A 17718-nucleotide genomic window follows, 5' to 3' on the forward strand; every position below is an offset into this window, starting at 1 on the left:
CTCAGAACAAAAATTACTTCGGACAAGAGTACGGTATGAGCCCTAATGAGTCTGTATTTTGAAGCTTTCATTGCAGAGATAAGGAGGAAGGGAGAGCTTTCTGGAGCGTACTATCACTCAGACATTAGGATGAGTTTGGATCTTAAGTTTAAAATCAGTAACTTCAGAGCTTTTATTCAAAAATGGTTTCTGAACACATAAACCCCTCATAACTTTTCTTTCATCTCCTTCCCCACTCCCCAGAGCGATATAGGAAGTTCGTCTTAAACGTGCTTTAACGTTTTTTAAGGTAACACATGCAGCTACCCTGGCTACCTGCCTGGACTTCGGCACTGTTCAGGAGCTTGTAGACACTTAACTGTGCTTGCTAGTGTCGGGCACCTTCTCGGTGTATTGCTGCTTACTCAGTGTTGCTGATATTAATAGTGACTCCTTTCACCTTCTGAATGTTGATCCTGATAGTTTTAATTAAATCTGCCTTTCCTCACGGATGCTGCTGAAGTCACACAATGGGACAAATTCTGCCTTTGGAGACATTTGCATACTGCTGGTGAACCCATCTAAGGGATTGTGCTTGTGTCCAGGGAGAGAAAGGAGTCAGTGTGGTCTGATACAAAACCAATTCATATTCAATTGCAAAAGGAAGAAACATGGAAATGCCCCTGAAAAACTTCTCTTTGAAGGAAGAAAGGAGCGCTGATACCGTTTAGAGAAGAGGAAAATAGAATAGATAAAGATTATTGTTTGCTGATATTGAAAACTTTCAGGGAGTTTTAATGCCAAACATTTTCATTTTTCCTCTGACAGGCACAAGCATATTTACTGTTTACGAAGCTGCTTCTCAGGAAGGCTGGGTGTTCCTTATGTACCGAGCAATCGACAGTTTTCCCCGATGGCGTTCATATTTCTATTTCATCACCTTAATTTTCTTTCTGGCCTGGCTTGTTAAGGTACTGAAAAATGTGTTCTTTTAAACCTGTCTGAAACGTAGATCATATTAAAAAGAATTTCTTCTCTTTTCTGCTTGCTGAGCTTTGTGTCAGCCAGTCTTTCTTGTTCTTTTTTTCAGAATGTTTTCATCGCAGTCATCATTGAAACGTTTGCAGAAATCAGAGTGCAGTTCCAGCAGATGTGGGGATCCAGGAGCAGTACTACTTCAACTGCCACCACCCAGGTGAAGCACCTGAGATTCTGAGATTCTCTGGGGAATTGACTGGGTTTTGTTTATGAATGAATAATAAGACAAAAAGCCCTGTTAATTATTATTTTTTCTGATTTATTTGACTTTGCATGTTACTACATATATTTTAAAGTTGATATAAGAATTTTCATATAAAATTAAATTCTAGGTTATATTATTCAACTAGGCTTTCCTAAAAAAGAGTAATAGAGAAGACCGTAATATGGTTCTCTATATGGCTGTGTATTTTATTGCTACGTTTTTATTTTCTTTTAATGAAGTAGGATAATGCTTTTTTATCATGTCATTGGTGGGTTTGGAATTAGGGTTGCTATTGAATATCACTTTCTGTGCTAAGGAAGAGCTGAAAGAGAGAGGTCAGAGGGTAGCTGAAGTGTTTGGGGAAGCTGGTCCTGGAACTGAGAAAGGCATGTTAAGACCAAGGCAGAATGAGGTGCTGAGGCAATGAAAGAGCCATGCTCATAGTTGAGGTAGCCACAGAAAGTGAGACCCAGAATATGAGATAATGGGTAGGAAGAAGCCTTGACAGGAAGAGTGCTATGTGTGGGCTGGGTAGTGTGAAAGACCCAGTATGAAAAACAAGGGCTAACGGGTTGAGATTTAAATTCTCCCACTCATTATTGTAACAACCATATTATGTATCCTGAGTGTACAAAAGGCCAGGTGTTTCCAGGCTAGAGCAGTTTGCCATCTATAAGAGGGACCAGTACTGACTGCCTGCAGAAAGCCCTTAGGAAGACAGAGATGAGAAACATACCCATAAGGAAAATTTTTCTAACCTGTGTAGCTAGAGTTTGTTTATTTTCTTGAGCCAGAGGATTTAAGTGTTTCAGAATTATTTATTAAATATTGTCTGATATTCCTTTGGATATTCCTGTAATCCATATGTAAATCTAGTCCTTTTCTGCCTGCTGCTACTTTTTTCGCCTCAAAGAGGCTTTGTGGCAATAATTTCTACTCTATATATGTCTTTGTCAAAGCAGACTTGGTGATATCAATTTAAAATCTAACAAAAAAAGGACCTTTCCACATGACACATACTTAGCCTGAGGAACGTAATGTTCGTTTCATCCCTGATGGGACAAATTCCTGAGCCATATAGGCTTAACCGACATAGTCTGAACTAGGAGCTGGAACAAAGAGATCAATGTAGGGAAACTCAAGAAGTAGCCAACATTAAGGAATTTCAAGGATAAAAGAAATTCCCAAAATAATGTCATCATGCCAAGAATATGAACATGTTGAAAACAAATGGCATAATGCAAAATAAAAATAGCATGTTGGCCGCAGACAAGCGAATGGTTGCCGTGTTCCGTGAGTCACTGGCATAATGGGACATAAAGGGAGTCCGGCTTACCAAACTACAAAAATGATTTATCATTTTCTGTGTTAAGAAGGGCAGAAAATTTCTTGCAGGATTTCTTGTGCAAAGCACCAGATGAAAGTTAAAAACCTTGCTTGTTTTGTGCTTGAAATAACCTTGAGAAAAAGCAACAATATCTTGCTTCATTTGCCCACTTCATAAATCATTAAACTGGTCCCAAAACTTAGTTCTATAGAAAAGAAAATGAGTGTCCGAGAGTCAAAGTCAAGGAAGGGGTCTCTGGAGAAGGATAAAAGGAGGTTCTTGTAAAGCACTTTAGCACTGCACATTAAAGCATGGTACAAAGAGAAGTAACTCAGTGCTGATCTGAGTTGGCAACTCTTCCTGGTGCAGAGATGCTACATAAGGCCTCAGCAGCATTACAACCATATTTGTGTGACACTGTCCTCAGTCTAATGAGCACTTCTCTCAGGATGGCTTTTAAGCTTCAGCAGCGTTGCTGTGGCTGTGTTCTCAAGGTGACTTGTTTGGGTGCTGGGTGTCAAGAAAAAGGTGGGATTGAGGTGGGAACTTCGTCACACTTCATTACATAGTGTATGCAGACTCTCTGGTGACAATTCAAAATGGTAGAGCCATCCGTTTTCTTTCAAGGACATTTTCAAGGACAGTGTTAATCACTTCCAGACATAGTTTCTCGCTGTTCCTTATGTCCAGCAGTCTGCATCTTTCTGTGTCCTAATTTCTGAGGGAAAAAAAAAAAGCCAGAATGCCTACACCTACATTTCCAGAGGTTATTGGTAAAATGTGAGTATCACTGTGGTCAAGAGAGTCTTTTCCACTGACATCGTTAGAACTGGAATATCATTCAGCACTTTGCAGGAGTTATAAGCTCTGGATAACAATACAGAAGGACTGTACAGCTGCTCTTGATAAAATAAAGTCTGATCCTTGGAGTAAAATTATTTTGCCAGAAAAAAAAAACCAAGTTTGTCTATTATTTCCAAATGCACCATGAAACATTTTTTTTTTGGTCGCAGTGTATTTGTGTTGCCTCAGGATAAGCTTACCTTAGTAAGGAATTTATTCTGAACAGGTACCACTGTCTAATGATACTGATCAGAGGTTAATTGAATTGGTTTCTACATTAGGAGTAACAGAGACACATTATGTTTGATGTTATATCTGAGTAAAATTCACAATCTATTAACGTTGGAAAAAGAGCATGTTGCTTTTTTCTGTAGCAGTAAGTACTATTTCCCTCTTATTTTAAACTAGCTATCATCAAAATGTGTACAGGTCCTTAAGGGGAAAGTATTAGATTTCACTTGTATTTATTGGCATGTAAAACACTTCTGACAACAGTTTTCCCTTTCAAGATGTTTCATGAAGATGCTGCTGGAGGTTGGCAGCTTGTGGCTGTTGATATGAATAAACCCCAGGGCAGAGCTCCTGCATGTCTACAGGTATGACATTGCTTTTTAATAAATCAGTGTGTGTAGGCAGCACCACTCAAACATTGGCATAAGGAGACAGTGGTGACAAATAGCTACAATAGTTTTAGTCATAAATTTCTTTAAATCCATTTCTTTCTGCAGGGTGGGCTTTTTCATGAAAATCACAGATCAGCAAAAAAACATATACCACGCCCAAAGGGAGAAGATTAGAAAAATACATTCCTTATAAAGGCTCTGTTTTGTGTGCTCATGAGAGAAAGATTTTCGATTTTTTTAAATATAAAATAACATAAATAATCATCCTTTATCTCTCAGACTTTATATACAAACCGATTCCACTCCTAGGTTATTCACAACAGAAATGCTTGTTTTTTTGTTGCACAATAGAATAACATACACCAAGAAGCATGACTATTCATAATAAATACAGAAGTACCTCATTTCTCTTGTTCCATCTTGAAAATAGACTCACAGAAGAAGGGGGAAGAGGCATGTAGGTAGTAAGCCATACAGTATTTGAAACTTCCAGATTTAATATTCTCACTTGGATATAGGTGAGTTTGTAAAACTCTATGCTCATTGTTTAAATAAATCCAGACTAAAATAAGTAATTTTTTTCATAAATCCCTTTTTATTACAGCACATTGTACAGTAGCTCAAATTTTTATTTGCAAGTTAAATAATGTCACTTCTGGATGAAACAAACTTGCTTCAGAGTAGAAAGCCAAATCTATTATAGCAATCTGATAGCATGATGTTTGCTGGCAGTTTTGGTTATGTTTGGTTTAATGTGTAAACTAAAATATACATACTTGTTGGCAGCATGTATATTGTACTAAGCTGGCAAGTGCCTTTCATCCCCTCCACAAGCTGTTCATTCTCAAATATCTCTGCTTTGTCAAACCACTGCCATATATTTAATTATAGCATATATCTTAACTGATGATTCCTCTTCCCAAATTTAATTCTTGATTTTGACAGCAACAGGAACATCATTTGTGGTGTTCTCAAGTAACAGTCTCAGATGCATGGATAAAATGTAGCTGAACTCACAATGAAAATTCTTCCAGATGAAAGTTAAGATAGTATCTGACTTGAATGGTCTGTATTTGTCCGTAGCATTGCATTCTTTCCCCTTTTAGGAATTGTGTGAACACGCAGTAAGTTTTGTTCCAGGGAACAAAAACCTCATGCATCAGTGGGTGCTGCAGCTTTTTATAATTGCAACTCAACTAGAAGTTTTCTTCTCATTCTTCTTCCCTTCATGCAACATCTGCAGGGTTTCCAGTAATCTATGACCTTGCTGGATGACAATCCAGAGACAGCAATCCAAAGAAAAGTAGTGTGTTAAAATATTATTTTATTAGGATAGTGCCCAAAATAGGCTTTACCTTTATGAAATATGAACTAAAATACAGCCCAAAGAAAGCAAAATGTCAAAGTCTGGATAAACACGCACACCTTTATTCATCTCACCATGCATTATTGCTTCAGTTCTATCAATCCAAAGTAGAAAAAAAAATAGACTTCCTAAAAAATTCATGTATTTAAAGTCTTTGCAATATATTAAAGGCATTCTTTGTGCATTAAGTCCCTAGTGAGAGATATGGTAGTTATTTTCTAATGGTTTGGGTGGGTTTTGTTCCTTAAGAGGAACATGGTGCATAAATCTGAACCTAGGAAAGAGTTAATCAGATTGAAGAATATATGTCCTGCCTTTAGGACACATTCAATTAATATGCATTCTTCTGACCTTTATTAGCTAAGTATATTGTCATTCAATATCCTGTGAAGGATGGAGTTCTTAGAAAGAGGTAGTGAAGACTCTCTATTGCCCTATATAATTTTAATTAAATTTTGCAGTAAGTTTGGTTTTATTAATTCCTCTCTGGGCTCTGTAAATATTACTGCTCCGAATACAAAATGGAACATGTAAAAGTTCTGTTTCAAGGGTTACATGGGTCTGGGTCTGTGCTTTGGTGAAACTCCATTTACTCAGTCTATTGAGTTATTTAGAATTTACTTCCTCAACAAACTATACTATGCATTGAGAGAGGAAATATCCTAGTGGCTAAGGGAATGGAGAAGGACTCTGGAGGTCTGGGTTCAATTTCCTGTAGACGTTGAGAAAACTGCTTAATAGATATCTTTGCTTTAGTTCATATTTCTTATGGTGGAAAAGTGTATCCTTCCCAGATTTGGCTACTGTGATGTTTAAACCTACTAGCTCTTTGAGAGGCAGTCCAATAAGATGGGATTGTGCTATCTAAGTTGGCAAATAGATACATCCAGCTCTCTGAAGCAGGGAGTGATGGAGGAAAGAATAATGTGATTTATGAGTGGTGGGTAACATAAAAACCTCTCTAATACAGGTTTTAGAAGACACTTCACATGGACTAGATGGATTTGTTGAGTTTTACTAGTTTGGCCTTTGTACAAACATGCTTACTCCCACAGACCAGGTCAGGGGTTTCAGCCTGGCAGGTCTCGCTAGCCTAGGTAGAACATTGCAATGGCACATGGAGCAATGCAGATCTGGTCTTATTCGTGAGCAAACAATAATTCAGACAGAGATACCAGATAGGCTCTGTGCAGAGCCTTTGTAACTTGCTTTGTCTCACATAAACGTGTCATTGTTGTACCAAACTGCTCAATTAGATAAAACAAACAAGCAGGTTAACCACGTCTTTATACTTCTGTCACAGCTGATCTGCAAAGAGGGGATTACAAAGGAGTTTCAGAATCCCATCTGGGGAGTAGTGTACCTTGGTATGTCTAAACTGCTGGGCAGGTGAGCACCACTGTGCTTACCAGGGTCCCCCCTCTTGTCTCTCCCGAGAGCCCACCTACCTTTCCACTGGGTGCATAGCGTATGGGCAGAACAGAACCAGCATGTGCATACAGATCTGGGATCTGCAAGGGGCTCATGTATACAGCAGCACAGTAGTTAAAGTAAATAAGAATAAGACTAAACCATGAGAGATGGGCAAGAAAGGTGGGCATTAATCTGGTGTTTTCGAAGAACTTTAACTCAGACACCTAACTAAGTTTTCTTTATTTTTTTAAAAGTGGCTGGAAGTGGCAACATGAAAAATTAGTATCAGTGTGGTTTCTGGTTTTGACTTGCAAATCTATCCTAATGTGGGGCAAAGAGGCTTTTATTTCAGTATAATGGTTTTATATTTATTACATTTTTCTTTTGAGTGTTCCCAAAGGTGCTTTGTGGTCTTTTGTTACTTATTCTCACTGTTCCCCATGAATGGCATTGATTTTAAATATTGATCTGTCACTGAAAAATAATCTTTGTGTTTTCCATTTCAACATGAACCATTTGACATGAATGCATGCTGAGGCTCCCACGTTGCCACATTATCTTGCTGTTGTTGATACTACTTTAACACATTGTGGTGCGTTAGAACTTCCTGCCTACTGTGATTTTCTCCTACGAGCACATTTGGAAGCTCTCAGTTCACAAATAAAGAAAACCTGAGTACCAGATTCCAGAAAAAATCCTTTAAAAAACTCTTTGAGCATGTGTTTACCCCTTTGATTCCCTGTTAAAGGCACGTTGTGCTGCTTATTATTCCTTTCCTGTTAATTTTAGAGGTTGTTGATGCTTTTATCACTCCTTCTTTCTCTTTGTCTTCCTATCCACAAAGACTTGTAAAATACACATACTGCTTTAAAACTGAACTGGAAAGTTTTAACTCACATGTCTTCCATGTCTACCAACCTGTGGTTGGTATTGCTAACACCAGGTAATGACGTCTTCAGTCTTCTCAGTACTTAGTTTTGTAATGAACAGAGAAAGTCTGGAACTGTGATTCCTGTGGGGATCAATGAGCCAGACAGCAATTCCCTGTTCATGCTAATATTTTGGGGTCGTATGTCCAGCAGAAACGAATCGCACAGCTGGAGATGGAATGATGTTTCGAAAAAGCTTGGGAACGCTGTGTGTGATGTGTCAGCATAAATGGAAGTGGTCACCTACTCACAAACTATGTGCACTTGTACTCACTTTTAATCATATGTGCTCTATTTAGGGAAGAAATAGAAGGTCACAAATCTATGATCTGAGCAAGCGACATTGCTATTACAGTGCTCTTGAACATATGATTAATGCCAGAAATTTAATCATATCTTTTTGCCTCAAAACAAAAGTTAGTCCTTCATGCTACATATTATTATCAGAATGTGTTATGGAATTCTGTACAATTACAGATTTTTAGAGAACCTTGAAGGAGAGACAAAAAGATCAAAGGTAATATTGAAAGACAGAAAACATATAGAAGATGGAGGAGATATGGCCAGAAAAGCAGGAATTGAGTGTTTTAGCCATTTCATAATGAATATATTGAATTAGAGGGAGGGAAATGAGATAAAACAGTACTTAGGGAATTTCACTGCGGGAGTAACAGAAGAGAGCACAAGTGGGTTTTCTCGTCTTCTCTTTTATGGGAAGTGATTATTGGTGAACCAGAAAAGTGTGATAGTCTATTTATATACTAATTTGCCCTTTAGCATAACTTCAGAATCAAGCAAAAGGTATGACTACTCAGTCCTATTCTCTTCTTACCTACAGTGGCTTTCATTAAATTAAATACATATATAATAAATTTCTTCCAATTAACTGAAATGAAAAATCTTTTCTTTCAGTTGGCTAAAATTAAGTTTTGATTTGAATGAGTTTATTATTTGAGTATATTATATGAGTTTATTCAGAAGAAGATTAAATTGATTTCAAATCCTAAACTTCTGAGGCTGTCATTAAAAAAATAAACCTACTTTTTTCTATGCCCTGTTCTCATTTAAAAAGCCTAGAAATCGCATCAGTTAACAGAAGCTTGGATAGTTCAGTGATGTACTTGGCACTGAAATAGGGCTGAAAAACAACCATATTAGTTTTACTGAGGAGACTCAGGAGGAGAATATGCAAAGTGTAAATGTAAAAGCAAGCTGTTAGTTTTGGTGAGGTAAAAATGGTGGAAAAAATGAGGTGGAATAGAAGAGACTGCAGGGAAACGAAACATGTTGGCAACAGAAGAACATGCACTTATTTGTGCATGTCCAGCCCCATCCAACCTTCCTATCTTCAGTTGTATATGGGAAGACAGTAAATCCTGAAAAAAAATATGAAAAGAAAAAAAAAAAAAGAGGCTTCTAGTATTTGCCACTTGGTACATAGGGTATGGGAAGAAATGGTGAAGTGCGGTGAATGGCGTAAAGGGGTAGAAACTCCAGCATCTGACTGACTCTTGGGCTCTGGTTGGGAATTCACGAAATTAGCTGTCATTAAATGTGAGCTCAGTTTCAGCTTTATGCCGTTTCAGATGAGGAAGGTAAAGCTGTTACCATCTTCTGCTGTCTGCTCGCCCCCTTTTTTCAAGAGCTTTAACCACAGTAACAATGGCAACTGAAGAGGCAGTGAGTTTACTCCTGGGACACCTCAGCTCACTGTCTCATCTGGTAATGTAAACTGGTGTTCACTTCAGTTTATGTTATTAAAAGAAGTCATGGATTCGGGCAGCTGAAATGATTGCAGTCCATTTAACTGGAGGAAGGAGAGGACAGGGCAACTATAATGTGAATAAGCTGCTGCTGCGGTGTTGAGAACCACTGTCTTTTTCTGATATGAATTAAAAAGGTAATCTCATAAAACTGGAGAACCAAACATTTTTTACTAAAAGGGACCTGAAAAATAGTAAGCCCCATGATGTAGATGTCAGAGTATGCACAAAACTAGCAGACAAAAAGTGCGTTTGCCATGTCTCCAAAATCGGCCAGCACCAGAAATAGGCATATATAGGTTGTCCTTCTCGGAGCTTCTGGATATCCTTTTATGCCCTCGTTCTCTGTCTTGGACTCCAGTGATCATTCATTTAGGGACTTTCTGAAGTGGATGTTAAATTTAGGCCATTATATTTAGTATCCATGGATGGATTTATCACTTATCAATTTGTCTAGCCTTTTTTTGAACCCATTTATCGTTTTGGCCTCCAGAACATATTGTAGGAACAAGTTACATAAAGTAACTATGTAGCATTTTAATTGATTACAATTGAGGAATTAATTTGATGATTTTCCTGATGTTACTCAGAAATTCGAAAAACGTAGTGCAAAGATTATTGGTTGTAATTTTGAGATGGATGCTCCTTTTCTTTTCAACAAAACAAAGAATTTCGAAAGAACGAAACTTAACAATGACAGGATCACAAGCTGTTGTAACATGCCATCAGTAACAAGAGGAGGGCAGACATGAGTGTCTGAGGACGATAAACACCAAGTGTGGGGGATGGTTGGTTTATGTTTGTACTTGTGTGTACAAATAGAATTATCAGTGAAGAGGAAACTTCAGAAAGAGAAACAGACCTTGAATATCAGGAAGGACTGTTAAAAAAAGAGATTAGTGTATTTGATGACAAGGCTATCATTTGTAAGACAACTTCCAAGTCTCCCATAGGTAACATTCTGGCATTAACAAACATTAATTAACTTAATTATTATTAGATTCCTATTGTAATTTTGTCTGTGCTTCTATTTCTCTGATATTGTATGCATGAGGTGTTGGAGCGAGTCCAGAGGAGGGCGACCAAGCTGGTGAAGGGTCTGGAGGGTCTGACCTACAAGGAACGGCTGAGGGAGCTGGGGTTGTTTAGCCTGGAGAAGAGGAGGCTCAGAGGTGACCTTATTGCAGTCTACAACTACCTGAAGGGAGGTTGTAGTGAAGTGGGAGTTGGCCTCTTCTCACGGGCAACTAGCGATAGGACAAGAGGGCACAGCCTCAAGCTTCGCCAGGGGAGGTTCAGGTTGGACATCAGGAAGAATTTCTTTACAGAAAGGGTTATTAGACATTGGAATGGGCTGCCCAGGGAGGTGGTGGAGTCACCATCTCTGGATGTGTTTAAGAAAAGACTGGACATGGCACTTAGTGCCATGGTCTAGTTGACAGGGTGGTGTAAGGGCAACGGTTGGAGTCGATGATCCCTGAGGTCTCTTCCAACCTGGTTGATTCTGTGATTCTGTGAAAAGAAAAGTAATTTCAAAGGGTGCAAGGCACACAAGCAACCTTCCTCACTCCTTTCCTTCCCTCCCTCCCTCTGTTCCTTCCCTCTCTCCCTCCTTTCTTCTTTCCCACTCCCCTCCCTTCCTACCTCTCCCTCCGTTCCCCTCCCTCCCCTTGTTCTTGCCTGCCTGCCTTCTTTTCTCTATAACCATTATACCAAAGCATGTTAGCTATGAGAAACATAATTCTTTTATGTTCATAGTTTCTTCTCCATAATTTTCCATTTACTTGCTGAACTGTCTGTTGTTCATTGCAACAGTAATGTAGTAATGTAAAGTAAATGACTAGCCACAGTTTGTAGCCATCTAACCACAGAAACTAAACAAAAAAGAAAACATGTTATTGATTTCACTGTTTTGCATTTGAACAAATAGATTTCATGAACATGACTTCCTCAACTCAAACATGTAATTTTCCTGCAAACTTAAAGTATCAGAATCCTGTTGCAAAGACAAAACGGCTAGGTGTTAAACTGTGATTAAGCTTATAAAAGGGTAGTGGTTTTCCTTGCCAGAATTCTTCATTAGAGGAGGTCCTGCTGCAGCAGGAAACATGGTCATGTCAGGCCCTTGGCATCTCCTTGGGAGATTTAGGAACAAGTATTTGGAATTGTCTGAGGCAGTAGGTTTTCAAAAATCTTTCTATGTCAGAGTTATGGAATCCTTGACTGACACTAATAATCACTCAAGATCTCCGAACTTCCCCTTATTTTTGGACAAGCTGAAAGTTGAGCCTTTTGTGTAACTCCTAATTTTCAAATGAGGCCCCAGAAAAACTTTCAACTCTACAAGTCATAAGTTTTGCATAAGGAATTTTTATAAATCTTGACCCTCTTTGACACAGGCCTGTACAGCTCACCGATAAATGGCGTTAAGTAGTGACATTCAGGGTCAAATTAGTAAGCTAGAAATCTCCCATGATAAAAATATGCAAGTTGTTATAATATTTTTAAAAGACTGCTTCAGCTATGTGGATTTTTTTTTACCCTCAGTCTTTTTGCTGTGATCTGAACAGACAGAGTGGGCCATTTTTCTAGCATTCTTTTCAGCAACGGACTTCAGTACAGCTTGTACTCATAATTTGCACTTAGAAATTTTAGGGCTCATCAGTGTCAGTGGATTATAGAAACTATTCAGTAAAGCCACTCAAATTAAAGTTCAGCTGAGTTTTCTTTAGAAAATTTTATTTCTGGGGTTAAATATGTCCAGTGTTTCAAATCCAGTCAAACTGAAAACAGGTATTTAAATTGTCATGTAGCTTTTTTGTGTTTAGCACAATTACAGCAATCAAAGTGTTGGAAGCAGCAGCAGCATGACTTCCTTTAGAGCTGTAACTTGGATGACAAATCTGAGCAAGGTGGAAGACTGCAGAGTCTTAGAATAAAACTAGCAGGGATTTTTTTTTCTTCATGTGAGTTGTTTTCCCCACAATATTTTCCATATTTCTAGTGTTTCTCAAAGAAAGGTCTCTTTTCATTAGAACTGCAAAGAACATCATGTACTACAGCTCTGTAAGTTATTAGATTGTTTTTTTTAGATTTTTGAACCTTAAAAAAAAAATCACTTTGCAATATCTTTTTGTTACTATTGGGGTCTCTAATCTTTTGGGTTCCTTAGTAGTCAGTGGAGAGAGTGATTCCCATCATGAATCTGAAGGTAGTTCACTTGGTGGGGATGCTGAATTACCTCTCACATTGTCTGTATTTCTTCAGTATCATGGGGAGGCTACATAAGCTGTGTGGCCTTCTCAGCACCTCAGTGAACTTCCTAAGAGTAAGTGGGATGAGTCTGAGCTAATAGGTGTTTAAACAAACAACTCTTACTAAACTCTGAAATTTTTCAGTGGCTATTTCATATTCAGATTAAAATTTTTACTTTCAATTGTTCATAAATGTATCTCACAAAAAAAATCTATGTGGAAAAGTATTTGCCTTTTCTTATTGTATTCTTGGTATTCTGAACACTGAGTAACTCTCTTGAGAATCAGTGTTGTCCTGATTCATCTCACGTGTCTTTAAGCCCTTAGCAGATGCCAGTGGTAGGATCATAGTGGCACAGAGCCAATAGAAAGACATGGGTATTGCCAGAGGGCAGCTGAGGATCCGAATCTGGTGTTGCCCATCGCTCTACAGACTGCATCAGAGTGCACGGTGTTTACTTTCCTGTTTTAAGGGTGAATCTCTAAAGCCAAAGTCTTTACCTCCTTTTTCTCCTGTAGGCCATAATAATCTATATTATATATTTTTTGACTTTCAGATTTAAAGCAAAATTAAGTCCCACTTCAGCAAGCATGCATACTGAATTTTTGTAAGTATTTTGCATTTATTAAATCCTACTGAAATGAGTAGAAGGTACCTAGAGCTTTGAGAATCACGTTTTTATATGGGTGATTTCATTGACATAAATGCAGTTATTATACAGAGAAGTATTTGCACTGTCATGTCAAAGTCTACATCCTTTATGCTTTGTGAATTCTTAAAGTGCCAGCTAGAGCGAAGCGTCTTCAGCTGGCCCGTGCATTTTAACTAGTTGAAGGCTGTAGTGCAGTACAGTCAATTCAGATCTTCGAGCTGCTTCCCTCACAATTTTACTTCACCTTCCTAGGATTCCCTTTCTTTCCTACGCTTGCCTCAGACCTTTGAAAAGAGGGTCTTTGAGGCCTGACAGGAGTGGAGAGGAAAAGTGGCAATGTGGCGTGTGGAGGAAGGACACTGAATTTCTGCACAGTGTTTAATGTATGTGAACTGGTAGCACCTTTACAACCCTTCTTTGGCACAGATGTACTGTAATTTCTAGCCTGAGATTTAGTTTGGTATTCAGGGTGTTTTAGAGTTTGTACAAAACTGAACTGTCATGATAAGAGTATGCATTTCCTTTTATAGACTTGTTATCTTTATTTTTCTAGCTACAGAGGGTATCCATCCTGGCCCAGAGGCCATCTGACATGGATTGTGGCCTTTTGTACTTCCTTCTCCAGAACAGATCGATCATGCCCACTTTACACAGTGCTTGGCCCTTTGTCTCTTCTGGGCCCCTGTGGCATCCCTGTGTCCTTCAGGCACAATTACTCCTCTGTGTTTTTTTCAGTTCTGAGTATCAAAAATAATGCGAGGGTTGTGTTGCAGCTCAGCAGAACGATAGTTTTATTATCTGATGCTGAGATCGTTCATTGCGTGCCCTCAGGTTTGATACCAGGGCAAATGAGGTTATTCAGGCGTGCAAAGACTTTTGTGATGTTAGAGGATTGTACAGAATGGAGGCAGCCATGCTTGGGTGTTGTTGTAAGAAGAACTTACAACAAGAAGAGTACTTGTTTTAAGGACTGAAGAGGTACAAACCAGAGCCATGCAGCCAGCTAGCAATTAAGCAGACTGGATGTGGTGATCAGTTTTTGTAGTTACTTCTTGGCTTTCATTCGTTTCACAGAGTACCAGATGGTGCCAGAGAAGGAATTTTCCTCAGGTGGGAAGTTTTTAACAAATTCATAACACAGTGGCAAAAAGGATTCAGTACAATACTTAGATGCAGAAAACAAATATACGTGGTTGTTATGCTGAGTATTTTAAAGGAGTGACTAAAGAGGACGGAAAACTAGGATAGGGTAGACCAGGGTGTACATTATAAGGTACAAGCAACTATGACTAAGACCGATAGGATAAAATTAAAGAGAGAACTTATCGCCAACAATGAATGTTGTAGATTCTGTGGAAGAGTTTGTGTGGTAGCAGGGAAATGCCCTCCAATGGCTGCAGCCATTGTCAGGCTGGGCTGGACGAAAGGCTAGAAAATAATTCTGCGTTGGTAGGGATAAGGGTGTGGTGCAGTAGGTAGTTCTTTTACTCCCTCATAAGATGAGAAAGACAAAAATGAATCACGACTGAAAAACTGGCACTCAGCTAAGTTGGGTTCTTTCCCCAACTTTGCCTTTTGCCTACACAATGAGCCTCATCTTTCCACCTCAGCTCCGTGCAGAACTGTTATATGGGCTTCCTTTTCTCAGCATAGTTGGCAAAACACTAGTGTAACCTTTCATAGCACACAATAACCAGTTGTTCTTATGGGCAGGAATGGGCATTTAACTTACTTTAGATATTTAAAATTTAGTTATCCAGCTGAGGCACAGAAGGTTACACTTAGTGGAGAGAAGCAGTCACCTTCAGCAGATATTTTCTTTGCTAGTTGTAACGTAAATTTTTATATATTTTGTAGGCCTGGACCCACAACATGCTATTTCATATTTAAATTGCAATATTTCAGGATCTTTCATAATTGCTTTCCACAATCAGTCATTTTCATTTAATGTTCACCTCATCCTTTGAATAGTAGCTTGAGACATCCCACTTTAAGTGCTATACATTATTTTGCCATTAATGCCACCTGATGTATATAATCTATGTGGTGACATTTTATTGATTGCACAGTACCCAGCATGTGTGTAAACCATTTCTTCTTCTCAATCATAAACTTTTCAGAAAAGTTTGACTGATGAAAGCAGATATATACACTAGTGGGCTTGATTTCAGAAGGTGTTTTACTACAGACACTGCTAATATAGCAGAGTTGCCCGTATATGTGCTGTCCTCCTTCCTTTATTTCTGACCTCCACTTCCCTCTGTAGGGTCCTAGATACTCAGAGGAGGAACTGGAGCACTAATTAGTGAAAGCTGACTGTACACCCAGTTCCCTTTCTCATGCTCTCTTTATCTGCATAGTTTTGCCATCCAGTCTGTTATTCTGTTGGCTTAGAACTATCATCTTGGATATCTTCTCAGTTTTCTTTGATATCTTCTAAGCCATTTCTCTTTTACTGAGAAACTGCCTCCTACTGACTATTCATGGTTGTTTGCAAGAGAAGTCTTACTATTTTTACCCTCAGTCCCTCCATTTCATCCCCTGCCCACAGTAAAATTTCCCAGTACTGCATAGCTTAGAAGCCACCACCAATAGATCCATTCACAAATCCTTGATTTCTTCTTTCTTTCTTCTCTAGCCAAGGTTCAGCAACCTTTGGTCTATGCTGGCTGTCCTTAGACAAGGCTGATAAACCTTCACTGTTCAGACCTGCTCTCCCTCATCCAGTTAGTTGCTGCCACTGAATCAGAACCATAAAGATAAACATGCTTCTTCTCTCATATGCGTACACATACATATACTTTTATGTATATCAGTTACTGAAACAGGGCAATAACAAAGCAAAAACCTATAAGAGCCCTCTGAGCAAGCTTGTTACAGGTGAGCAATCCCATGCTCTGTCTCTGGAAGATAATCATCTGAACCATTTCTTCTGGTGGGGGTCTTGATTTTCTGCTGAATGCACACCTGTTGTATGTTTTGTGGAGCCAGAATAGCTCTGGTGCTGCTCTTTTTTGCATAGATTAAATCTTTTCCTGTTAAAGCAAACAGTGGTTTGTGCACTGCTAGGTATCAGGTAGACTTTAGCCATACCTACCCTGCCGAGATCAGGGTTTGGCTATTCGGTTGGCATTGTTCCATCACAACCTCATAGTAATCATTCTACTAAGCACACTCAAAGAAAAGCTTATTTGAAAGGCAAAATTTCGGTAACAATAAATTCTGCAAACCAACCTGTTTTTCTCATATTTGTACATTAACTCTTTTAAGCAAAGTTCCCATTTTTCTGTACATTGCACACTTCCTTTAAAGGATTTTTGTTGAATACAAGTTTGAAATACCAGCAGTACTGAATTTAAAGTAAAAAAAAGAAAAAGGCAAAAATGTGCTATGCCAATAGTAAGGCAGAACTGCAAAGCACAACCACCTAGAACTCAGCACTCAGCTGCACCTTTGAAAAGCATGGCAGGACATGGCGGGCAACACACTGGAAGTTCACGTTTTCACCCAGAAGTCAGATACCTTTAAAATGAGGAACACTCTAGTAACGGCTGGCTATGAAAAGTTTCAAACAGCTTGGTTAGCATCACAAAGTTTTCAGCAGGGCTGGACATCAAATACAGTTCTCCAAGGAAGTATTCGGCTGCCTTAACTTTGAAGCCGTCCTTCTCCCTACGCCATTCTCTGCCTTAGTCACACCACATGTTGCAGGATATTTCATCTACTGATGTGCATCCTACAGCCCTTTGAAGCTGACTGAAAAGTTCAGGACTTGGGTGACCATGTCATTAAAGGCTGTATTATAGCATGCACATGCCAGACACAGATGACCTTAATTCCAGCATTTTGTAATTCGTGGCTTTGCAGATTTAATAACATTCTGTTGTTACTAGATATACTTTTAAAATGAAGTAATTTTCAACTAAGAAGCTATTAAGCATATAGCTCCTTATTTTGTTTCCTGAATACCAGTAGTTTATTTAGCAAAAAATCCAGTTTAACAAGCATAGGCATATACATGAATCTCATTAAAGTCATAGAAATATGTAAGGATTTTGTGCCCCAGTCCTTTTATTGATGCCATTGCCATTGTTTGTGGAAAGATAAAGGTGCAGGTATGGATGGGAGTCTGGTTTACACTATGTCTTGTTGTGGATGGTATTTGTTTTATTTGTGTGCTCCCAGTCAGAAGGATTCCCGTGAGAGAAGGGAGCACTGTTCCGTTTTCAAGGATGCTACTGAGCGTGCTTCCCATGGAGATGGTTGCAAAGGATGTGGATGAAGTCAAGCAAGGTGCAGCTATGTTACAGCATTAGGATCTTACA

The 17718-nt window shown here is 38.8% G+C and overlaps 1 protein-coding gene across 2 annotated transcripts in view; it reads left to right on the forward strand.

The window, feature by feature from the left end:
• The window catches only part of NALCN (sodium leak channel, non-selective), a 238323-nt gene that overhangs the window by 77975 nt on the left and 142630 nt on the right, over window positions 1-17718 (forward strand). The window contains exons 7-9 of one of the 2 annotated variants that reach the window (XM_068424956.1): window positions 808-950; window positions 1070-1174; window positions 3902-3988. In XM_068424956.1, the coding sequence (XP_068281057.1) occupies window positions 808-950; window positions 1070-1174; window positions 3902-3988 (335 nt within the window). The remainder of the gene's footprint in view (window positions 1-807; window positions 951-1069; window positions 1175-3901; window positions 3989-17718) is intronic. The other variant, XM_068424957.1, reaches the window with a different exon arrangement.

This window comes from Nyctibius grandis, chromosome 2 (genome assembly GCF_013368605.1).
Source record: "Nyctibius grandis isolate bNycGra1 chromosome 2, bNycGra1.pri, whole genome shotgun sequence".
NCBI lineage: Eukaryota > Metazoa > Chordata > Aves > Nyctibiiformes > Nyctibiidae > Nyctibius > Nyctibius grandis.